Below are 25,887 nucleotides of genomic sequence, written 5' to 3' on the forward strand. Positions count from 1 at the left end.
AATGAACTATGTGTGTTGGGGCCAGACTGAATAATCGGGATTTCTCTGAATTAACGTCTATGTAGAGTAAGCACAATGTTTACTAAAGGTTAAGTAAAAAGAATCTGCTAATAAAACTTGCATATATGTTGTAAGAACTCAGACGTAGCTGTAGCAATTGTTTAGAACTTTTATTAACAAAAATACTTCTCAGGGAGGAACGCATTTTATCACTGCCATTCACAATTGCAGATGCATGGTGACAATAAAAAGCTACCAGAGGTTTAATCAATGATATTGTATTTAAATCTTCTCTAGAGAATGTATTTCCTTGTTCCCTGCACCCGAGAAATCTTGCTCCCTCTATCCAGTCCAAAGTACAGCATTGTCCAGTTTAGAATTTAAGATCTTCCAGTCTTACCTTAAATTTATGAACAGAAGGACTCTATATGATTTATAAACATCAATTGTTTTTCTATAGTTTTTCAACTACATTTACTTTGCTGCAGGTAACACAGGCATAATAAAATGGTTCCTGATAGTTTCAAAAACAATCATTTCACAAATGCAAATAACTCAAGTAATGTAGTGCATCTGACAAGACATCTAACATTGCAACTAAAAGTAGAAAGATAAACCCAGTGTGACCAGTTTGTTACACCACTTCAGAGTATACTTTAAAGCTTCTTAGATACTAAAGTATCTACAGTGAGTTTAAATTCAAAAGTTTTACACTATTACACAAGAACAAAATAATAAAGCTCAATTATTAACTAGGGAAGAATATATATCAAATTTTCCTGCTAACTTGCATTAACATGCCAATGAGATGAGAATCTGTAACACAGGTAAAGTGCAGAGGCATCAAGTGATAGTAACATATTCTAACAAAAATCTTAGTCATAACCTCTGTATGTTTGGTGACACCTGACACTGAAGTATCATAAGAGACACTATCAAAGAACAGGGACTAATAGAACCAGTGGGTCACTTCTAGGGAAGAATAAGGTCTGGTCACACAAGGGCATGGTAAACATCAGAAACTGTCAAGTATGAAATGTAATAAAAACATGGACCACCCCACAAAAGGGATTATTTTTTTTTATTCAATTAATTGATTTATTATTTTAGCTTTACAGGCTAGTAAAATTACTTGTTAATTTAGAAGATGGGAGAAAAGCCCCACAATATAATGATGGCTATGTAACAATTAGGTTAGAAAGTGGATATAAAAGGAAAAGATATTGTGAGTTTCAAAAGCACCCAAAGCAAAGGCTAAAGAAAAACCCGCAGGAAAACAGGAGGAGGGAAGGCTACTCACCTTTGATCAGTAGCGCATAGAACTGGGGTTCTATTGCTCCAACAGCCATGAACTCCCCGTCTGCTGTCTTATAAGTTGTATAGAAAGGTGCCCCACCATCTAACATGTTTTGTCCTCGAGGATTCTTCCACAGTCCAATGCTTTGTGTTTTCCACAGAAAAGAACTTAAATAGGCTGTTCCCTCTACCTTTGCAGAAGCAGAACACAATAGAAATCCAGATAATTCAACTATAATGGCATCATTATGTTTATATTTGTGTAAAAATATCTCTTAGGATGTATAATTATCTTTTAGAACAGAAGATATCTGTCAAATTACACATCTTCTTTGGTGTTTCCAGAAAGTGACTTACATGATTTTATGGTAGAATAACAATTAGCTGTACACTGTTTAGTTTAGAAAATAATACAAAATTTAGAAGGAAATATCTATGTTATTTCTTTCAAATAAGATTGACAAAATATTCATAACTTTTGAAGTTAGCAAGATTAAATGGAAGTTCATTATAGTATTCTATTACATATGTTAAAAGCTGCCATGATTAAAAGTCAGGAATCAATAAAAAGCAAAAAACTTTTTACAAGTCCATCTTCTGAGTTCAATACCTACTAAATACAAATACACAGATATATATAGCATATCACATTTTAAAGGTACATAACATTACAGCTAAATTTAGCTTATTCTAGCTGGACCTAAGCCAAAGAAAAGATTATTGGAACATTTAATATATCTTATCTTTAATAATCATTAGGAAGTTACAAAACATACATAACAACATGGGTGGCAGGTATATTCTGAGTCCAGACAAACTAGTTTGGGAATGCTATCTTCCTTCCCTTTGGATCCCAAAGAAAAGGTACAATTATACAAGGGTCAAACTCAAAGGCTAGATGCACTGGGCCACCTGAACAATCCCATTTCCTTATCCTTATGGCTTTTATAAGCCTAATGACTGCAGCATCCTAGGCAGAAGGTCATCAAAGCAATTGTTTCAGAGGTTACCAACAGAGGGGCCCCATTTCAGACGAAAACCCAGAATTTCTCATACTGGCAATGAAATAAACTCAAGTTAAGTCTATAGATACACCTTAGTTCACGTTTGTTAACTTGAAATCTCTTGCACAGCTGAATTTATGACTGTAACATTTGTCATCATCAAATCATCATTATTCATCAAATAGTGGAGTTTGTATAAGTGGTCTACAGAAATATCATGCTTTTTCAAATTAAGCTATACAGATCTTAGAGAGTCTTACATTATATATTTTATATACAAATACACATACACATATAAAATGATAGACTCATACACACACATACACATATATAATATTTAAAATATATTCTATGTTTAAGGATACATGTTATTTTTAAAACTATAATAAAAAAACATATTTATATGTGTACTATACCATTTCAGATGCGTCAAAGACTGCCAATTCATTAACATTTGTTGTGAGACCGTCAAATAAGGTTTTTATCTCCAGTTTTGCATGTATTTGACTCTGCAATTGAGTCACTATCTAGGAAAGGTATCTGTGCTGGTGTGAAACTGTTATGTACCCCAGAAAAACCATGCTCTTTTAATCCAATCTTGTGGGTGCAGACTTATTGTGCATGGGATCTTTTGATTAGGTTGTTTCCATGGAGAAGTGACTCTGCCCATTCAAGGTGGGTCCTAATCAGTTTATTAGAGACCTTAAAAGAGCTTACAGGGAGAGAGAGAGAGATCAGAGCCAACATAGCAGAAAGATGAAGCCAAGTGACAGACGTTTGGAGATGACCAGAGACAAACAGTAGCTCAGAGAGGAAGCCACTGGAACTAGGAGCTGAGAGCAACAAATTCAGGAGCAAAGAGCCAGCAGACGCTGCCATGTGCCTTCCCATGAGACTGAGAAACCCCAGACGCAATCAGCCTTTCTTGAGTGAAGGTATCCTCTTGCTGACGCAGTAACGTAGACATGTTCAGGGCCTTAGAATTGTAACTTGGAACTTAAATCACCTTTATAAAAGCCAATCCATTTTCTGGTATACTGCATTCCTGCAGCTTTAGCGAACTAAACAGTACTGTTCTGCATTAATCTGTGTTTCCCTCCTAATTTGGGCTTGTTCAGACTCAACCAGTTAAGCACTTACTACAAGCAGGTGCACTGCTCTGTGGGCAATAACAAGTGAATTCAAAGCAGGTCAGGTTGCCATATGGTGCTACATTTAGCTTTGAAATTGAGGTTCTGAATACTACCTATCTGATTTTAATATTCAGACCAAAGAATACAAAAAATTTTTAGAAATCATATTGAGTCAATCTTTAAATGACACATTTCTGCTCCTTTGTGTCATATCTGAGATTTTAAGGGGAACTGACTGCTTAAAAAGTATAGGTATTTCTAACTCTCCATGACTCATAATTTTCCTAACAGTCAAGTAATAAACTGAATAGTGAAAGTTATAAGACTATCACTTATAGCCCAAATTTCAAATATTTGTGTTTATTAAAACAGCTTTATTGGTCTGCCGGTGCAGCAATTTGAATCTGTTGTGTACCCCAGAAAAGCCAAGTTCTTTAATTCTCATTTAATATTGCTAAATGGGATCTCTTTGATTGTTTCCATGGAGATGTGACCAGGGAAATGTCACATCTCCATGGAAACAATCCAAAAATGCAACTTTTGATTAGAGAGTTTACATAGAGATATGTCTCTACCCATTCAAGGTGGGGTTGCTTACTGGAGCCCTGTGCAGGTTTGAATCTGTGGTGGACCCCAGAAAGGTCATGTCCTTTAATCTTCATTCAATATTGCTAGCTGGGAGCATTTTGATTGTTCCTATGGAGATGTGACCCATCCAATTATGGGTGGCAACTTTTATCAGATAGTTTCCATGGAGTTGTGGCTCCACACATTAATCCTTTAAAAGAGGATTTCAGAGACAGTCCCTTTTTAGAGCCACGAGAAAGCCACAGAAAGTGACGGTAAAGTCGAGCAGAGCCACGAGGCCCAGAGTTCATGTGGCCAGAGACATATGGAGATGAAGAAGGAAAACGTCCCTGGGGGAGTTCCACAAAACAAGAAGGCAGGAGAGAAAGCTGAGAGACCACCACATGCCCTTTCAGCTGAGCAAGAAACACTGAACATCATCAGCTTTCTTGAACCAAGATATCTTTCCCTGGATCTTTAGACTGGACATTGCTATAGATTTGTTTTAACTGGGACATTTTCTCAGCCTTAGAACTGTTAACTAGCAAATTACTACAAGCCCTTTATGAGAGAACCATTTTGGAAAAAGCTTTAGAACCAACAGAGCCGCACAGCCCAAGCCCTTTAGAGATGCATAAAGAAAATGCCCCCAGGGAAGCCATTGAAGAATCCCAGAGAGAAAGCTAACAGATGTCTTGACGTGTCTTTCCAGCTAATAGAGAAATCCTGAACATTGTCAGATTTCTTGAACCAAAGTATCTTCCCTGGATGTCTAGTTTGGACATTTTTATTACCTTGCCTTAAATTGAACATTTTCATGTTCAAATTGTAACTTGCAACTTAATGAATTCCTCTTTTTAAAAGTCATTCCATTTTTAGTATACTGCATTCTGGCAGCTTTTACAAACTAAAACAGTCAGCATAATACATAAATATTGAATGGGCACTAAAAATAAATTTATGCTAATAAAATACCCCTTTAATCTCTTTTAAATACTGGATCTCCTGACAGGACTGTTGAAAAAAGAGTGCATCAGTAGGAGTTGTCCAAGTTAGCCCACTAAGGGCACAAACAGGGTCTAATTTAATCATCCCTTTACTTAGCCTCCTAGGAGGATAAAGGACCAAAGATACAGCAGTCAAAGCACCCTCATCTCAGCACAGGGGATGGTCTGGCAGTGGCCACCCAGGGACAACTGCTTCTGTTGCCCTCTCACCCACATGCTGTGTGTGCTACCACAGACAGGAGCTGAACTGGGACACAGGAAACTGCAGCCTCAATTTCCCACCGGCCTTTAATATGGTTCTCATTACATAGGTCAAGGGTCTGCAGGCCAACTATCTTAGTGTACCAGGCTGCTATAACAATACCCACACCTTTTGTGGATGAGTCTACCATTTCCAAGGAAACAATAAGTGAAGAAAGAGACTCCAGGTCTTCACAGTCAGGCCTGGACAACCCAGGTCTGAAATGAACTCTTTACTACCAAAAGATTCTACCGCTAAAAAATATTTGAAAACTATTGGCCTACAAGAATAATGAATAAGGTATCTGGACTTTCACGTTAAAGGGCCTAGGTTCAGTGCTTTAACCCTTTCCAGCTCCCTGCCTTGAAGAAAGCAGATAATCTACGAAATCCGAAAGTCTTCATATGTGAAATGGGAGTAAACAACTCTCTCAAAAGAGGGAACACCTAGTAAAGCACCTCTAAAGCTGGCTGCTGCTGCTACTGTTATATTGCATGGTGGGACTGTGTGGTGAATGTACCAAAAGTTGGGGAAATAAAAAGGTTATGTCACAAACACCTCCTACTTGAGACACTTCAGATATTGACACAAAGTACAATGTGGTATGTTCCTGATGACAGTATAACAAGGCATAGAAACAGAACAGGACTGGGGATGACTAACTTGTGAAAAGGAGAAGGAAGTGGGCAAACCAAGAAGGCTTTGGTGTCGAGATTCTGATAAGGAAACTGTTTCACAAAGGTTACCGATGACCTAATCCAATATCCACTTTTCAGTATTTAAAGTACTTGAGGTCTGCACTGACAATTAACCTACCTTTCCTCTTAAAATGTCTCTTTCCTTGTTTTCCATGACAACACTTCTTACTTGTTTCTTCCTTAGCTCTCCTTAGTCCTTGCTTCTCTTCACCCAACTCAAGCTTTGAATGCTAGTATCCAGTCCTTGGTTCTTCTCACTTCCCTAGGGAACCATAGTCTTGCCTGGTTTCCCAAATCTGTTTTTAGATTTAGGTGTTATCACCTTCCAAATTTGTTTCTAGTCCCTAACCTCAAGCATTCCACTTAGAGACCTCCAAAGAACTTCAAAGTTGAAATTACCAAAATGAAATTCCTTTCCTTCCACTATAATCATAACAAGGGCAAACAAAGAGTGCCTACTCTATGCCAGGCGCTGCTTTACACACTGAATAATGGGTGAACTCATTTAATTCTCATAACAATCTATGAGATAGATATCATTATTATCTCCATTCTACAGAGAAGGAAACTGAGGCACAACTTGTTCCAGATCACACAGATAGTAAACGACAGAGCTGAGATTAAAGAAGTCAGCTGCTAGAATCTGTTGACAACTGGGCCACACTGCCTGTTCCTTCAGAAACCCACAACCAGGGGGACAACACCACCATCCACCAGGTCATCCAAACCAGCAATATGGGAGCCATCCTTGACTCCCGATACTCCCCTCACTACCACTCCATTACCAGATCCAGCAGTTCTGTATCTCAAATTCTTAAACCCAGCCCACTTTACCATTAACTGCTTTAGCACTTGTCATTGTCTTTTAGTAATAACCCAGTAACCGGTCTCTGCCTCCAGTCTTGTCTCCCTCAAATTCATTTTCCGTTCTACTTCCAAAGATCTTCCAAAATGCAAGTGCAAAAAAAGAAATGAATCCAAATTGGCTCTTTTACCAACTAGCTGCAAGAACCCAGGCAAATTTCTATGCGTCCGTTTCTTCCACTTTAAAATAACAATGCCTTCCAAGTAGAGTTGTTTTGAGGATCAGAAGAGATCATACCGGGAGAATATCTCACATAACTGAGGCATATACTAAGTGCTCAATATATGATAGTGAAATAACTGAAGCATTTTGATCATGTCAGTCTCACCTATAAATTGTACCAGGAACATCTAGGCTAGTCCATTTTACTTTGGCATCCTTAAGAATCTTCTCTATCTGCTGAAGGAGACTTCAGGAACCCAGTTTTGAATAAAGATTGGTTGAAAACTATATTCTAAGTACAAGAGATAGCTTGGGGGAAATTACTGAAATGCCACATAGATCCTAGGTGAGTTATGAAAAGATTAAATAAGACTTCATGGACAAATGATCAAAATATGACATTTCCACTCAAGTAAATAATATGAGGCTATTTTACCCTTGATCTTAGCCGAAAGGCCAAAAAGCAATATATGAAATTATTCTGAGGTAAAGCTATCATTAGCAACTTGGGTTCCAACTTCACATCTCATTTATCTCTTGTTCAGAAAAGGATTTAAGGCAGCCATATATTGCACTCAGGAATAACTGTTAGGTTTATCATTTCCCCAAACTAACACTTACCATGTTTGCATCAATGACCTGACCTCTGCCTGAGCGAGTGCGTTCGAAGAGAGCCATTATAATACCCAATGTGCACATGAGGCTACCACCTGCAAAGTCAGCCAGGAGATTCAGCGGTGCATATGGATTCTCACCACTTCTGCCAATTTTCGACAGAACACCTACATCATTAAAAAAGTAATTGGGACTCATTAAACTGTAAATTTAATAAATACATGGACATCTTAGAGAAATAACCAGTTCCCCAATTGCTGATCTTAGTGAAAACTAATACATAGTATTTTTCCTAATCTGAACCTATTTAGCACACTTATAAAGAGGCTTTCCCTCAAGCCAGGCTCCTTTTGTTTAATCTTGCTTTCTTTAATTAAAATTAAAATTCTAATCTGACAATTTTCAAAATTCTGTTGCTAAATTTTTACTCACTGAGTTTTGGGGAAAATGATCATTATCAGTTTAGTTTTATGGCTTTAAAACAATACAGAGCACTCCTATTCATAATTGAAAGAGACACAAGAAAATAATCAAATACAAAAAAAAAGAAAAGGGTTTAAAATTTATAATGGATGTGAGAAGCCAATTCTACACTTACTCTTTTCCTCAACTTTTAAATGTGTACTTGGAAAACCGAAGACTCTTTTTAGACAATACACACAGTTCTTAGAAGTCTAGAATCGGGCCATGTTCTCACAGGCAAATACCCTAAAAAATTAATATTAGGACATGAAAACCATGGGCTTTTTCTAGTACCCATAGAAATCAAATCATGACTCAAAGGCAATAATTTTCTAGTAAAGCACAGTACGGGGAAAGGAGCGCCACTTGTCACCCACCTTTACTGCCACACAAGTGCCTTATTTCCTAGTTTGGGGCTGGCCCAAGAATTGACCCATGAATGTAATAAGTAAATGTTACTAGTGAGAATATGCCATCCCTCCAATGTATTAAGCCAAGGGAATACTAATAAGACAAGAATCTAAATTTTAAACCTCCACGCTCTGCTTATTATTAGTAATAAATATTTAAATCTTCAGCTTTAAAAAGAAATGTTTTTTAAATTAATGTTTAGCTGCAGATCTTGACTGGGGACAAATAAGAAGCATAAAGAAAAAAGTTATATATTTTTCAACATACCTGACAAAGCCAAATAGTTGATATCATGACCTGCTAGTTTAGAGAATCTTCCTGACTGGCCAAATCCACTCAACCTGGCATAGATAAGCTTTGGATTTTCTTGCATCAGAATCTCTGGGCCGAGCTGCAATTTCTCCATGACACCTTAAGAGAAAATTAACTTTTTTTTTTTAGAACATGAATTGAAAATGAATATAATCCCTTCTCTATGACAAACATAAAACAGGTTTCTTGTAAGTGGTATTAATAACATTTGTTGTGGACTTACAGCATGCTTCCATTGGTTATGGACCCAGAAAAGGAGGTTGTTATTTCTGAAACTTTTTCCTCTAGATGCCATTTTCTTCTGGAACTTCCCTAGTTCCCTTCAGGTATATCCTAGAATTGGGCCATGTTCTCACAGGCAAAAATTCTCTTAGGTGGCTGAATAGGTATCTTTTCCCTTCAGTCGATCTGCTTACTGTTTCCCAAATCCTCTCCCTATTTATTTATTAAAAGTGGTTTGTTCTTTTAGAACAATAACCCTGGGTCTCGCTTGGTCAACAATTCACTTTTGGGAGTGCTACTCCTTTTTCTCTATCTACACCTGCATCAGTGTCAACCACTTTCTGCCCCATACTGTACCTGGGTATGTATTTTTGTCATCTTCCCATTAGCTCAGAAACATCTCCAGCAAGATTCATGCCTTTTCTAGAGGGTCTAGTTCAGGACCCTCACAGAGGGGCTCAGTAGACATTCATGGAAAGGAAGATTTGCTAAAAGCACCTATGACCTCTTGGTGATCAACAATACGTATTGCACAACCCCCAGGGTAACTGGCACTCAAAGTCTCCTGGGATTGAGAGTAATAACGTTTACATGATAACTCTGTCTTGGTCTCCCTAAACCTGTGATAAAACCCCTCTATAGAAGGTAGGCAATGGTATACAGTGGCAGAGTTTTCACCTGCCATGCCAGAGACCCGGGTTTGATTCCCAGTGCCTGTCCAAGCAAAAAAAAAAAAAACACCTATAAAACTACAGTCATTCACCTAAACACCACCCACAACTCCCTTGCTTGACTGTTATGTGTTTGGTATGCACACCTCTACCTTCCACCTAACTGGACATATTATTTAACCATGCTGAGGTTCCTACTGCCTTATTTGTAAATTGGAAATTATTAAACAACCCCAATTATACAACCCCAATTATTAAATTATCATTATTCTAATCCTCAAATATGACTGTAAGGGTTAAATGAATTAACGCATTTAAATGTGGCTGGCACCATGTACACACTGAATTCGTTCACCAAACATCTACTGACTTCTGCCACTTTACCAGGCAATGCTTTGCATTTTTAATTGCAAATGATTACATAAGTGAAGCAGCTTGAGAATGGATTAGAGCGTTACTAAAACAAACACCAGTTTTAAAAAAGTTGTTACCCAATGTCAAGGCAGTTAACAGCTGTATGGAAAGGATCTTGAGTCATTAAGGAGAATTGAATTAGTGATCACAGATAGGGGGGTGTGGTGACAGGAAGTTTAGTGTCAAGGCTGAAATTCAAGTTTCTAATTCAGACAACTGGTGGATATTGATATCAGTCACTGAGATAATACAGAATGTGGAGATGCCCTATTTGAAAGGCAAGGTGATGAACTGCAGCCCAGTGGAGATCTCCAGGACTTGTGTATTCCAGCAGTTTATAATTTTTAAAAAGGCAGATGGGTTACAGATTTGGGGGTCATCTGCCCATAATAGGTGAAAACAATGGGAATGAATAGGGTGGGTCCAGAGAGCAGAGAATGCAGAAAGTAAAACGGGCTGATGCTGGAACTTGAGAACACAAGCGGAGAGCGCTAGTAACTTTGATCCGGGATTACAGGCTACAACAAGCTCTGAAATAGTCGCAAAAGACTATGTACCTAAATGCAGTTTTCCAGGGAGAGACAATCTATGGCTTTCCACTAGATTATCATAGGGCTCACAACCCCTGTCAAACGGTTAAGAAAGGAAAATATGGAAAGTCTACAGGGAAAAAAAAGACACATGAGAAATCAGAGAAGCATTAAGCAGAATCAAGGGAACAGCAGTATCTCAGAATCCAAGTATAGAAGACCGTCTGAACGATCAATAATAGCAAACGCAACAAAAAGATCTAGAAAGGCTGTACCGAAAGGGCAGCGGGGCAAAGGTGAGGCGGGCGCAACCTCAGTTACAAGGTCAGACCTCCTTTCTTCTGTACGAACCTTCCCCCAGTCCAGCCCCGCGTCGGCCCTCGAAGAGGAACCAGGGGCTCACCGTGGCGGAAGGGCTCGAGGACCACGTCCACCTTGGAGGACAGGCGCCGCAGCACCGCCACTCCCGACGGCCGCTTCAGGTCCAGGACCAGCGAGCGCTTGCCCCGGGCCAAGAAACTCATGTCGCCGGGCCTGCCGGGCCCGTCCACGCGCACCACCTGCGCTCCAAAGTCCGCCAGGATCATTCCGCAGAACGGACCCGGAGCGAGGCCAGCCAGCTCTACGACCCTGATGCCCTTCAGCGCCATGGCTCCGTCAGCCCCAAGAAGGGAGGAAACTACTCTAGATCCCCCGCCTGACACCCGTCCGCAGCGAGTCCCGCCCTTAGCCCGCTAGCCCCACCCCCAGAGCTTTTTTATTTCCTCGTGCGCTTGCGCTCGGCTGCGGAGTCTGCGCACTGGCGCGCGCCCGGATCAGGCCTCTTGAGGTCGCTGGCCAGCAATCTGTTTGAGTGCTTTGGGTTCTCGCTGCCTCGGTCTTCAGTTGCGGCAGGGCTGAACCTTGGGAGCTTCGGTCAGTCACTGTTCTCTTAGAACACTTTGACTCTCACCATTGCAATACCCTGCCGTTTTGCTATTTGAAACCCTAGTACTGCCCGACCCTAAAGAAATAAGTGCAAAAATACCTAAGAATAATGCAAACGTGATTTTCTTCAATAGGCTGCAGATTATCTCCTTCACCGTTACTGCTCTTTTGCCACCCGATGATTTCATGCAAAAATGGCTTGATTTCCCCATCGGTTGCGTCCAATTTTTGAGTTACCAAACGGTGAGTTAATAACTTCATGGATTAGATGGTTTCTTTAAAACTCTAGAGTGGTTGTCGTATTGTGTTCCGGGTCAAGTCACACCACGGACACAACTTTAATATACATCAGAGAAACATAGGAGGCAGACAGTGCTCATCATGTCCAAAATATATTTTGGCTTGGTTACTCCAAATTTCTGTGGATAAGTGCAGTTTCTAGCATTTTGTTAGCTTTAATGCATAATCGTTTTTAAAAACAGTAAAGTAAGTAGAATGGATAGCCCCACTACTTTTTTTTTAAGGGAAAAAAGGATTTATTATTTCTTATTACTGAGAAGATCAGGCATAGGTTAGATCCAGAGGCTTAATATATCATCAGGAATCTGATGATTGCCATTTCTTGGCTTTGCCAAACACTATTCTTCTTTTTTTAAAAAATATTTTTATTATAAACAACGAACAAACATGCAAACATTCTTGACATGGTTACAGTCAGTGGCTCACAATATCAGCACATAGTTTTGTATTCATCACCATGATCATTTTTTTGAACACTTGCAGCTCTCCATCAAAAGAAAGTAAAAAGAAAAAGCTCATACATGCCATACCCCATACTTTTATAAGTCATTTTTTTCCTTCTGTATTTAGCCTGAATAGAGGGTATGGGACGTAATATTGATAGCTCTTGAAATGTATAGAGCCAGCAGTAGTATCAGAGAAATCTCTCCCCCAGTCCTTTAATGAGTGTGGGTTTATATATTTTGAGGCTTGTGATAAAAATGTAGGCAAAACGTGGCACGATTGTAATCAAGGTCTTTTGAGTAAGCTTGAGCTAGTCTTTATCAGTTTTAGAATTACTTTAGAATTCTGTGCCTTTCCCTAAGAAGGTTGCCTCCAACTTGATTCAGACCTTTTCTTTCCCTTTTGTTATAATTTGCTAATGCTGCTGGAAATGCAATATACCAGAAATGCGTTGACTTTTATAAAGGTAATTTATTAGATTACAAATTTACTGTCCAGTGGGGCAAGATGGCAGCTTAGCGAGGTATGGAATTCAGCCTCCAGAGCAGCTAATAAAAAGTCAGGAACAATACAGAACAACTGCTGACACCATGTCAGTGACCAGGCATGTATACCAGCCTGGACCAGCTGGAATAGGTGAGATCAACACACAGAACTGTAAGTTCCCCAAGCCAAGGAGGCCAGCATCCCTCTCCCATGTACATGGCAGGCTGGTTCCCCAAGGGGAAAGGAAACAGACTTTACTAGCAGCAAGGGCTTAGCCTAACCAAGCTCCAATTGTAGAATTAATTAACAAATTTTAGCTACTGAAAATAGGCCCTCAGCACAGATAAACCTGAAATAAGCACTAAAGGTATGAGGATTTTTTGCCCAAGCAGAGAGGGGGTGAGGCTGATGGGAAAAAAAAAAAAAGAAGGCTTTTTGAGTCAGATGCCACAAAATACTGGAAAAGGACCATACCCCAAGAAAAGGGGGTAAAAAAGCCTGGAGAGACATATTGCTGCAAACCAATTTAAACTCTTAATTGAAAGACCCGAGGAGAAGGGGTCTGGCCATGAAAAGGCTTTTTTTTCCTACTCCTTTAGCAGCTCTTTAGATAGAACTGGAAGCACTCTCAAGCTCCAGCACTGCCCGAGGCAAGGGCAGAATTAAACTTGTCTGAGAGACAAAGTGACTAATCAGGTCAGAGAAGTTAATTCCCTAAAAGATGTACCTTCCCCAAAAGAAAGATGGGGCCCAGATCAAGTGGAATCCCTCCTTCAAGGAATTAAGGCCCCAGGGACTGAAAAACTGAAGCAATTAAAGCCACCCTACAAACTCACCTCTGTCTCAACCACACACACAGCAGAGAGTCTGCTCATGTTAAAGCCTCAGCATCACCTTATGCTGGTGGGAAGCTGCAGGCAGGCAAGTGCCATATGCTGGAAAGGAAAGGAAAAACACAGAGTCTAGAGGCTTCATAAGAAAGTCAGTCAATATGTTGGGTCTCACCCTTAGGGAAAACTCATGCAGGCTGCACTTTCCTCCTGAGACAAAGGCCTGTCTGGTCAGGGAAAATCTAACTGGAATCTATAATATCTGTGGAGATCCTCCTCAAAACAAAACAAAACAAAAGGCTCCATGTAGGAGGGCAAGAAACAGAAAAACAAGAACTGAAAAATTCTGATCAGTTAAACAGAACCTATGCTAGAGGTCTACAGTGAACTTAATGTCAAAGAACAGATAGAGAACACAGCCATCCAGCAAGATAATCCTAGGTAAAAATGTGAAAAAAAAATCTCCAGACTAAACTAATTAAGAAAATCAAATACCTAGGTGCCAGCAAAAAAAAATAATGAGTCAGACTAGGAAAGTCGAAGATATGGCCCAGTCAAAGGAATAAACCAACACTTCAAATGAGATACAGGAGCTGCAACAACTAATTCAGAATGTTTGAACAGGCATAGAAAATTTTATCAAACACCAAATCACCACTTTGAGGGAGGATATAAAGAAGACATTTGGGTGAACAAGAAGAATAACTTGAAAGTTTGAAAAAACAAATCACAGAACTTGTGGGAATGAAAGGCACAATGGAAGAGATGAAAAAAAATGGAAACCTACAACAATAGATTTGGAGAAGCAGGAGAAAGGATTAGTGAACTAGAGGACTGGACATCTGAAATCTGACACACAAAGGAAAATATAGGGAAAAGAATAGAAAAATATGAGTAGGGTCTCAGGGAATTGAATGACAAGAAGTGCATAAATATATGTGTTGTGGGTGTCCTAAAAGGAGAAAAGAAGGGAAAAGGAGGAGAAAGAGTAATGGAAGAAATAATCACAGGGAAGTTCCCATCTCTCATGAAAGACATAAATTTATAGATCCAAGAAGTGTACCCAAAACAGAATAGATTCAAGTAGACATAACTCCGAGACTAATCAGATTGTCAGATGTCAAAGAGAAAGAAAATGTTGAGAGCAGCAAGAGAAAAGCAATCCATCACATACAAGGGAAACCCAATAAGACTATGTATGGGTTTCTCAGCAGAAACAATGGAGGCAAGAAGGCAATGGTATCGTATATTTAAGATTTTCAGAAGAGAAAAACTGCCCAAGAATTCTATATCCAGCAAAATTGTTCTTCAAAAATGAGGGGGAGATTGAAATAATTTCAGACAAACAATTATTGAGAATTTGTGACTAAGAGACTGACTCTGCAAGAAATACTCTGACTCTCCCTAAAGGGAGCACTACAAGCAGAGAGGAAAAGGCAGGAGAGAGAGGTCTGGACAAGAGTAGAAATGCAGACTATGAATAAAGGTAAAAAGATATGATGTAAAAAATCCAAAAAACAAAATAATAGAAAAAAGTACTGCCTACCTATATGATAATAACATTAAATGTTGTTGGATTATACTCCCCAATCAAAAGACATGGACTCTCAGAATGAATTAAAAAATAGGACCCACCTATATGCTGTCTACAGGAGACTCATTCTAGACCCTAGGACAAAAATAGGTTGAAAGTGCAAGGGGGAAAAGATATTTCATGCAAACAACAACAGAAAAAAAAAAACAGGATTAGCTATACTAATATCCAAAAAATTAGACTTCAAATGTAAAACAATTAAAAGAGACAAAGAAGGACACTGTACTAATAAAAGGAACAATTGAACCAGAAGACATAACAATCATAAATATTTATGCATCAAGCCATAGTGCTCCAAAGTACATGAACCAAACACTGACAATGCTGAAGGGAAAAATAGATACCTCTACAATAATAGTTGGAGACTTCAATTCCCTGCTCTCATCAATGGATAGAACACCTAGACAGAAGATCCATAATGAAACAGAAACTCTGAATAATATGATAGATGAACTAGACTTAACATTTACAGAACATTATACCCCACAACAGCAGGATACACATTTTCCTCAAGTGCTCATAGATGCAGCAAAAGCAATGTTAAGAGGGAAATTTATTGCCTTAAATACCTATATTAAAAAAGAAAAAAGAGCAAAAATCAAGGAATTAATTGTTCACTTGGAAGAATTAGAGAAAGAACACTAAACTAATCCCAAAGCAAACTAATCCCAAAGAAATAATGGAGATTAGAGCAGAAATATATGAAATGGAGAATATGAAAACAATCAAGAAAATCAACAAAACCAGAAGTTGGTGCTTTGAGAAAAATCAGTACAATCAAGGACACTGAACTAGTGTGCTGGTTTGAATTTGTGGACCCCAGAAAAGCCTTTAATCTTCATTTGGTATTGCTGGGTGGGAGTTTTTTTATTATCCATGGAGATGAGACCCAGCCAATTGTGGATGGTAACTTTTGATTAGATAATTTCCATAGAGATGTGTCTCCACCCATTCAAGGTGGGGTTTCTTCTGGAGCCCTTTAAGAGGGAAACATTTTGGAAAGAGAAGGAGAACCCACACAGCCAGAGACCTTTGAAGAGGAAGGAAAATGTCCCCAGGAGAGCTTCAAGGAATAAGAAACCTGAAGAGAAAGCTAGCAGACGCTGCCATGTTCACCATATATTTTTCCAGTTGAGAGAGAAACCCTGAAAGTTATTAGCCTTCTTGAGCCAAGGTATCTTTCCCTGGATGCCTTAGATTGGACATTTCTATATCCTTGCTTTAATTGGGATATTTTTCATAGCCTTAGAACTGTAAACTTGCAACTTAATAAATTTTCCCTTTTTAAAAGCCATTCCATTTCTGGTATATTACATTCCAGCAGCTAGCAAACTAGAGAGCTAGGTTGACAAAAAATAAGAGAAAGAGGATGTAGGAGCAAGGGTTAAAACAAGACCTTCGGAGTTTGTTGAGAACAGCTGGTATCAGAGTGGCAGTGGCAGTAAACTGTGGAGATTGTTATCTGCTTAATGGAGAACAGTGTGGGAGAGAGAGAATGTTTTATATTAGCCCCAGGTTCTTTACAGTTGTATTAAATAAGTGCTCTGTTTTCTCGCCAGGTGCATGCATGCTTTTTGTCATGTGAACCCTGCAGTATATAAGCAAGAACTAGTTAAGAATAAAGTTGTATGTTGTCACTAATCTTCAGATCCCCTGATCCCAGCTGTCTCTCTTGTCATTCCTTAATATCCTTCAAGCTCTGACTGTGGAAGCAACATCTGGTGCCCAACGTGGGGCACAAAGAAGATGACTCCGGAACAATATTAAGGAACCAAGGAAGTCTCCATTAGAGGGATGCTTATACAGCCGATAGAAGAGGATTCGAGTCATATAAATAAGTAAGCATTTTCCTTGTAGCATCAAGGTAATGGGTAATCACAATGGGCAGCTGGAGGAGTATGTTTGTGTGTTGAAAACATTGTTAGAAACTACTGGAGTTTCTGTTAAAACATCTGAATTATTAAGCGTATTTAATCTCATTCAAAAACATTGTTATTGGTTTTTCCCTGAGGGTTGTAATGTTTTAAATTTAAAACAATGGCATTTGGTTATGAAGGCTCTTCAGAGGGCTTATCAAAATGGGGTAACTGTCTCATTATCAGTATGGACATTGTGTCATCAAATAGCTTCAGCATTTGATCCCTTACAGTCAGAAAGCGAAGACAGGGAAACTGATTTTTTCCCAAGAACACATGACTGCGACTACAGATATAAATGAAAAGGAAGTGAAACTTAGTGAGGAGGAGGATGTAAGGACAGATGAGGAAGATGTTAAATCTCTGCATTCTCGGTGTTCTTACACTGCAGTCCATACCAACCTTTTTTAAACAAGGCTAGTTTCACTTGCCCTCAAGACTTCCCAAACTCTTATCAAACAAAAGCTACTAGTGTGTCTACTTTACATCAACAAAATTCCATATTCCCTGCACAAATTTGCAATCCACCTTCTGCCCCTATGCCCAGCCCCTTAATTTCATAGCCTCCTTAGAATCCATTCTTTATGGATACTGGCGATTCAGCGATATATATGAATCATGTAATAGTACCAAAGCCTATACCTAAAACACCTATAATGAAATGTCTACTACAGGGATCTCAGCAAAGGGACTTGGAGGCAGTACGACTTTTATTAGCTTTTCCTTTGACAGTTAATCACTTGCCTTCCAATCAAAATAATCCTCAGGGTACTTTAGAATTTCATCATGAGCCAATTCCTTTTAAATTGTTAAAAGATTTGAAACAGGCTTGTGCCCAGTATGGAGTGAATTCTCCATATACTACAGGTTTATATGGACATGGCTCATATAGATAGATTAATTCCTTGGGATTGGGAGATGCTAGCCAGAACTGTTTTAAATTCGGCTAAATTTCTACAATTTAAAGCATGGTGGGCTGATGAAACTAATCAGTTGGCTAGGAGGAATGCTAATGAGCTACCTCCAGTGTAAATAACCCCAGAACAAATTATGGGCGCTGGCCAATGGACAGGTATTGAAAGGCAGTTACAGTACAATGATAGAGCTATCATCCAAGTTAGAATGGCCTGCCTTGCAGCTTGGTGAAGAATTTCTACGCCTGGATAGCCTGCTTTAACTTTTGCTAAAGTAATTCAAGGAAATAATGAGCCATATGTCGAATTTGTGGCACGTCTAACAGACATGATTCAAAAAACCGTGCAGATACCTGAAGCCTGTGATTTAATTTTTTTTTTTTTTTTTTTTTTTTTTTAAAGGAAGGAAAGACAGAGAAGGAAGGAAGGATGGAAGGAAGGAAGGGAGGAAGAAAGGGAAACATTTTTAAACATTTTCTTGTTTTATTATATTTTGTTTGTTTGTTTTTTACATGGGCTGGGGCCGGGAATCGAACCGGGGTCCTCCGGCACGGCAGGCAAGCACTCTTGCCCGCTGAGCCACCGCGGCCCGCCCCCTGTGATTTAATTTTAATAACATTAGCTTTTGATAATGCTAACAGTGAGTGTAAAAGGGCTATTCGACCCATTAAAGCTGCCGGTGGTTCCATACAGGTCTATATAAGAGCCTGCCAGGACATTGGATCTACTTCTCATCAAATGGTAGTGGCAGCTGCCATGAAGTCTAACTTGAATCAAAAGAAAGGAAATTGGTTTAAATGCAGAAAATTTGGGCACTTTCAGATAAACTGTAAATCTTTTCGTGTTAATACTTCCACCCCAACTAAGAAATTGCCATCCAAATTGTGTCCTATTATTTGCACACCAATGTTTATAGCAGCGTTATTTACAATTGCAAAGAGATGGAAACAGCCAAAATGTCCATCAACAGACGAGTGGCTAAACAAACTGTGGTATATACATACGATGGAATATTATGCAGCTTTAAGACAGGATAAACTTATGAAGCATGTAATAACATGGATGGACCTAGAGAACATTATGCTGAGTGAGTCTAGCCAAAACTAAAGGACAAATAGTGTATGGTCCCACTGATGTGAACGGACATTTGAGAATAAATTTGGAATATGTCATTGGTAACAGAGTCCAGCAGGAGGTAGAAACAGGGTAAGATAATGGGCAATTGGAGCTGAAGGGATACAGACTGTGCAACAGGACTAGATACAAAAACTCAGAAATGGACAGCACAATAATACTTAATTGTAAAGTAATCATGTTAAAACACTGAATGTAGCTGCATCTGAGCTATAGGTTTTTGTTTTGTTTTGTTTTGTTTTGTTTTTACTATTATTACTTTTATTTTTTTCTCTATATTAACATTCTATATCTTTTTCGGTTGTGTTGCTAGTTCTTCTAAACCGATGCAAATGTACTAAGAAATGATGATCATGCATCTATGTGATGATGTTAAGAATTACTGATTGCATATGTAGAATGGTATGATTTCTAAATATTGGGTTAATTTCTTTTTTCCCGTTAATTAAAAAAAAAAAAGAGAGAAGGGGTAATTGGAGCTGAAGGGATACAGACTGTGCAACAGGACTGGATATAAAACATCAGAAATGGACAGCACAGTACTACCTAATTGTAATGCAATTATGTTAAAACAGTGAATGAAGCTGCATGTGAGGTATAGGGTTTTTTTTCTCTCTATTATTGTTTTAATTCTTATTCTGTTGTCTTTTTATTTCTTTTCTAAATCGATGCAAATGTACTAAGAAATGATGAATACGCAACTATGTGATGATATTAAGAATTACTGATTGTACATGTAGAATGGAATGATTTCTAAATGTTCTGTTAATTTTTTTTAATTAATAAAAAAAAAATTGTGTCCTATTTGGCAAGAAGGGTTTTCATTGGGCTAATGAATGTCATTCTAAAATACATAAAAATGGTACTCCATTGAAAGGGTGGGAAAATCGTTTTGCGGGCTTAGCTCAGGGCCCCAGGACAAACAACATGAGCCAGGCTCCACAGACACAGTATCCTGTCAGCAATGGCAAAAATCATGCGTCCCAATCTTAGAGTTAAAAGCTGCAACTCGTGGTAGTGCCACAATAGATCTACCAGCAGCTGAGGATATTTTACTTCAACCTGAAATGGGTATTCAGTTAATTAGCACTGGAGTTTCTGGCCCTCTGCCCAACCATACTGTTGGCTTAATAACTGGAAGAAGTAGTTTAACTAAGCAGGGTCTATTAATACAAATTGGTGTAATTGACTGTAATTATAAAGAGGAATTGAAACTTATGGCTCAATCTTTACAGCCTTTTCAAATTAAAACTGGGCAATGCATTGCTCAATTACTACTTTTACCTTATTGTATTCCTCCTTCTTTGCTCTTTAACCATCAAGGAGGTTTTGGGTCAACTGGAAATGAAATTTATTGGCAAACATTTATTGGGGATGAGTGCCCAGAAATTACTATTACTATTAAGAATAAAGTTTTCCTGGGATTGAATGATACTGGAGCTGATGTAACTATCATAGCTAAAAGATATTGGCCCCAGAACTGGACATTAAAAAAGGTACCTACTGTCTTTACCGGCATAGGTACCATGACCAATATTTATCAAAGTATTGAAACATTTGAGGTAATTGGCCCGGAAGGACAAAAATCAACATTGCAACCTTTTGTGGTGGATGTGGGTTTGAATCTCTGGGGCAGGGACTTGCTTTCACAGTAGGGAGCATATTTACATATTCCCCCCTTATCAGTGGTAGAGTAGCTGTACTTGAAGATGCAATTCCAAAACACTAGGCAAACAAGGGATTATCAAGGGCTAGTATATTCTGAGGAGCAGACAAATTTATAATGGGGGCCATTGAAACGAAGGGCATAATTACCTCAATAACATGGCTTATTACAACGCCAGTATGGGTAGATCAGTGGCCCCTTCCTCAAGAAAAATTGAATGCCTTTCATAATCTCATTCAAGAGCAATTACAATGATAACATATTGAACCTTCCCAAAGTCCATGGAATTCTCCAGTTTTTTGTTATTAAAAAGAAATCTGGAAAATGGAGAATGCTGACTGATTTAAGAGCAGTAAATAAAGCCATGAGCCCTGTGGGTGCACTTCAACTAGGGGTTCCTCAACCCTCTATGATTCCTCAGTCTTGGAAATTGGTTATTATTGATTTCAAAGATTGCTTTTTTACTATTCCTTTGCATTCAGTGGATAAAGAAAAGTTTGCATTTTCTGTTCCGGCATTGAATAATCAGGCTCTGATACAAAGTTTTCAATGGTGTGTCTAACCTCAAGGGATGATAAATAGTCCCACCATGTGTCAACTCTTTGTACATCAACGCTTACAAGAAATAAGAAATAAATTTCCAGAGGTCCTTGTCATCCATTATATGGATGATATCTTAATTGCAGGTGACAATGATGAATCTTTAGAAAAGGTTTTCGGTGCCATTACAAAAATTTTACCTCAATACGGGCTGCACATAGCTCGCGAAAAGATTCAAAAAACTGAGCCTTACCTATACTTAGGAATGTAAATAGCTGCTAATAAAATAATTCCGCAAAAAATACAATTAAGATGGGATAATTTACAAACTTTAAATGATTTTCAAAAACTGTTAGGAGATATTAACTGGATTAGACCCACTTTAGGGATTCCTAATTATATGTTACAGAATCTGATATTTTACAAGGAGATTCTGATTTATTAAGCGAAAGGCAGTTTACAGCTGTGGCTGAACAAGAATTACAGTTAATTGAACAACGCATTCAAGAAGGACAGTTTGTTCGAATAGATCTAGAAAACCCTGTTGATTTTATTATTTTCTTTAACTTGCAATCTCCCACAGGCCTATATTGGCAAGATGGTGTCTTAGAATGAATTTTCTTACCAAACAATTGACAAAAACATTTAAATGCATATCTGCAAAAAAATCATTTCTTTAATAGCCAAAGGTCGCCAAAGATATTATCAATTAAGAGGTCACGATCCTAATCGCACAGTGAGTGATCTCACAAAGGAAGAGGTTCAAAGTCTACTTATCTTCAATACCTCTTTGCAGATAGCATTAAGTGATTTTAAAGGGCAAATTGATAATCATTTGCCTATGTCAAAACTTTTACAATTTCTAAAAAGAACACAATGGATTTTGCCTAAAATAGTTAGGGCCTCCCCACTTGAGGGAGCCATTGCCATTTTTACTGATGGTAGCAGTAATGGACAGGCTGCATATGTCACCCCATGGGAAAACAAAAGTTGGAAAACACCTTATACCTCAGCCCAGCGTACTGAATTAGCAGCTATAATTCAAGTATTGCAAAATTTTCCACAATCTCTCAATATTGTTTCTGGTTCTGAATATGTCTGCCAAACAGTTACTCACATTGAGACAGCTTCTTTGTTTGAAGGAGATGAATTGTCCCGAATGTTTTTATGTTTACAAACATTAGTCAGAAGTCGAATTAATCCCCTTTTTATCATATATATAAGAGCTCATACTAATCTTCCAGGTCCTTTGTCATTACAAAATCAGCAAGCAGATACCCTTGTGGGGATAATTCGAGGTTCCACGACATTTTGACATTTCACAAATTGACTCATATTAATAGCAAAGGGCTGCAAAAGAAATTTCTGTCATTATCTAAACAGCAAGGTCAGGACATTGTTTGGACTTGTCCAACATGTGGACCTTTACATGCACTCCCATTTGCATCAGGGGTTAATCCTCGAGGTCAAAAGGCAAATGAATTGTGGCAAATGGATGTAACTCATATTTCACATTTTGGTAAAATGCAATATGTACATGTTATCATAGACACCTTTTCTCATTTCATATGGGCCACTGCACAACCTGGAGAACGTTTCTGCCATGTTCAATCACATTTACTTAATTCTTTTGCCGTTATGGGATGTCCTCAGTCTATAAAAATGGGCAGTGGTCCTGCTTATACAGGGAAGCAGTTTCATAAATTTTGTTCTACTTTTCATATTACTCATATCACAGGAATTCCACATAATCCCTCTGGGCAGGGAATTATTGAATGAGCAAACCGGACGCTCAAGTCTATTCTTATGAAACAAGAAGGGGGAGATGATGATCAGGAGGATGATGTTGTGAAAATAAATACATCAAAAGATCAATTAGCAAGAGCACTGTTTACTTTAAGTTTTTAAAACATTTATGATAATTCATCACAGACTCCTGCAGAGCAACATTTTAGTAATTTGGAAAAGAAAAATATGACCCAAACAGAACTGCAGCTGCAGCCAATCTATTGGAAAGATGTTAAGGACAATCTATGGAAACCAGGCATGATAAAGGTGTGGGGTAAAGGATTTGCTCTTGTCGTTACAGATGACAGAACCTCGGTTTGGATTCCCTCAAAAAGAATAAAACCCAGACATTTCGACCCTGATGAAAATAAATAAATAGGTAATGTATATTATAGGACATATAACTTTAATTGCTGAAGGACAGGGACATAATTATACCTATTGGGCTTATATTCCTAATTGACCTCTGCTGCCGGCCCTAATATGGGCAGATGCAACTTTATCAATATATCTGAATACTAGTTTAGGATTCCCAGGTCCAATAGATTCAAGGCTTCCAAAACTACGTAAAGAAGAAGGAAAAATGGTGTCAAATTTAACTCTTCCATTTTTAGAAAGACCCATATGCATAGGTAATGAATTACCATGTATGACATAAGTAATCGAACTACATGGTTTAGGATCAAGAATGACTCTTGTAATTACCTATACGTATACCCCTCTTTTAACTCTATGGAATCAAACAATACTTGCCTATTAGATGGGGAAGTTGGAATAGATGGTAGTTGTGTCATATGGATTAAGCAGTTATCATAATTAATGATTCCTATGCAATTGTAAGAGATGTAGCCCCTGTGCGGCCACCCATCTCTAATTCGGGGATAACTGAGACTATATGGACAGGCAAGCTAAATCAGAGTTTAATAAATAGAGGATGATTTGTGTCAAATCCATGGGACGATAAATACAACATTATTCAGAGAAATTTATGAAAAATTTTCCTGGGACTAGGGACCAATTTTTATAGTGAATTCTAGTAGCTATAACTTCTCTTTAAATAGCAGCCATAAACACTATATGTAAATATGTACTAGAGATTCATAGATTCATATGTATTTGTTAAAGGTCATATGCAAATAGAAATCAAACTTTTAATTGTGAGAATTATTCTCTATTCACTTGTCTGCAAGCATTTATGTTGCAGGAAATGAGACGATTATAGCAGCAAGAAGAAGAAGAGGTATTTGGTTGCCAGTGCAGATGTCAAGATCTTGGCAGTCCTCTCCAGAAACACAAATCCTAACCCATTTGGCAAAAGAATATCTGAAAAGGATTAAGAAACTAATTGAACTCATTATTGCAGCTGCCATTGGAATCATTGGAATCACTGGAACTATCACTGCGGCTGTGGTTGCTGGAACTGCATTGCATCAAACTATACAGACACAGCATTATGTTAGAGAATGGCATAAAAATGTCAGTGAGCTGTGGCATAGTCAATCTCATACTGATGAGCAAATTAATAAGGGACTAAATGATATAGAGACAGCATTGGTTCATACTGGAGATCAAATGTATAATTTAAATTTCTTATGAAGTTTAAAATGACTGTAATGAGAGCAATTTTTGTATTGCTCCTTTAAGATATAATTGTTCTGAAATAGAATGGGAGAAGGTAAAGAGGCATCTTTTGGGGTATTCAGATAATTTAAGTCTCAATATCCTAGAATTACAAAGAAGGGTATTAAAAGTATTTCAGAATAATTTACATATAGCCAACGGAGATGATGTTATACAATCACTTACCCAAGAGCTAAAAAATCTTAATCCTATTTACTGGTAGAAATCACATCTTTTTTTTTTTTTTTTTTTTTGACTGCTATAGGCTTAGGTTTGGGGCTGTTTATACCCTTCTCTTCCTCCTCAGCTGTGTTAAACAACAAATGTTCAAAGTAGCAAGCCACGCCACTAAGTAAAACCACGCTAACAGTATGATTCTGGCAAAAGCCTTTGCCTCCCTCCCAAATCAAAGTCAGAGAGCTTGACTGGTAGCAAATAATGGGTAAGACACTTCCTTCAGAGCTTAAGGGCAACCTAAGACAGGCACAGTCACCCCGGCTAATAAAATAAAAAAGGGGGAAATGTAGGAGCAAGGGTTAAAACAAGACCTGTGGAATTTGTTGAGAACAGCTGATGTCAGAGTGAGCAGCAGTAAATTGTGGAGATTATCTGCTTAATGGAGAACAGCCTGGGAAAGAGAGAATTTTTTTTTATCTTAGCCCCACGTTCTTTATGGTTGTCTTAAGTAAGCACTCTGTTTTCTTGCCAGGTGCATGCATGCTTTTTGTCACGTGAACCCTGCAGTATATAAGCAGGAACTAGTTAAGAATAAAGTTGTCTGTTGTCACTAATCTTCAGACCCCCTAATCCCATCTGTCTCTCTCATCATTCCTTAATATCCTTCGAGCTCTGAACCATGGAAGCAAAAGAGGATACAAATAAATAAATTCAGAAATGGAAGAGGAGACATAGCACTGACCCTGCAGAAATAAATGAGGTAATGAGAGGATACTGTGAGCAACTGTGTACTAATAAATTAGACAACATAGATGAAATGGACAACTTCTTAGAAAGGCATGAACAACCAACATTGATTTGAGAAGAAATAGATGACCTAAGCAAACCAATCACAAGTAAAGGGATTGAATCAATCATCAAAAAACTCCCAAAAGAGAGAA

General features: G+C 38.3%; 1 protein-coding gene and 1 long non-coding RNA gene across 3 annotated transcripts in view; one reads left to right on the top strand and one right to left on the bottom strand.

The window, feature by feature from the left end:
- Positions 1-11,346, bottom strand: part of AMACR (alpha-methylacyl-CoA racemase) — a 31,183-nt gene extending 19,837 nt beyond the window's left edge. Inside the window, exons 1-4 of the mRNA XM_077116930.1 lie at positions 11,014-11,346; positions 8,729-8,872; positions 7,595-7,755; positions 1,301-1,487 (exon numbers count right to left, since the gene is read on the bottom strand). Of these exons, the coding sequence (XP_076973045.1) occupies positions 1,301-1,487; positions 7,595-7,755; positions 8,729-8,872; positions 11,014-11,260 (739 nt within the window). The 5' untranslated portion in view covers positions 11,261-11,346. The remainder of the gene's footprint in view (positions 1-1,300; positions 1,488-7,594; positions 7,756-8,728; positions 8,873-11,013) is intronic.
- On the top strand, positions 11,010-25,111 carry LOC143647208 (uncharacterized). 2 transcript variants are annotated; one of them, XR_013157921.1, is made up of 5 exons: positions 11,010-11,525; positions 11,672-11,780; positions 16,751-17,029; positions 23,451-23,528; positions 24,354-25,111. It is a non-coding gene; the product is annotated as an uncharacterized LOC143647208 (long non-coding RNA). The 2 variants fall into 2 exon arrangements; XR_013157920.1 differs by having other exon boundaries at positions 23,451-25,111.
- Positions 25,112-25,887: the final 776 nt, after the last annotated feature.

This window comes from Tamandua tetradactyla, chromosome 9, assembly GCF_023851605.1.
Source record: "Tamandua tetradactyla isolate mTamTet1 chromosome 9, mTamTet1.pri, whole genome shotgun sequence".
Lineage (NCBI taxonomy): Eukaryota > Metazoa > Chordata > Mammalia > Pilosa > Myrmecophagidae > Tamandua > Tamandua tetradactyla.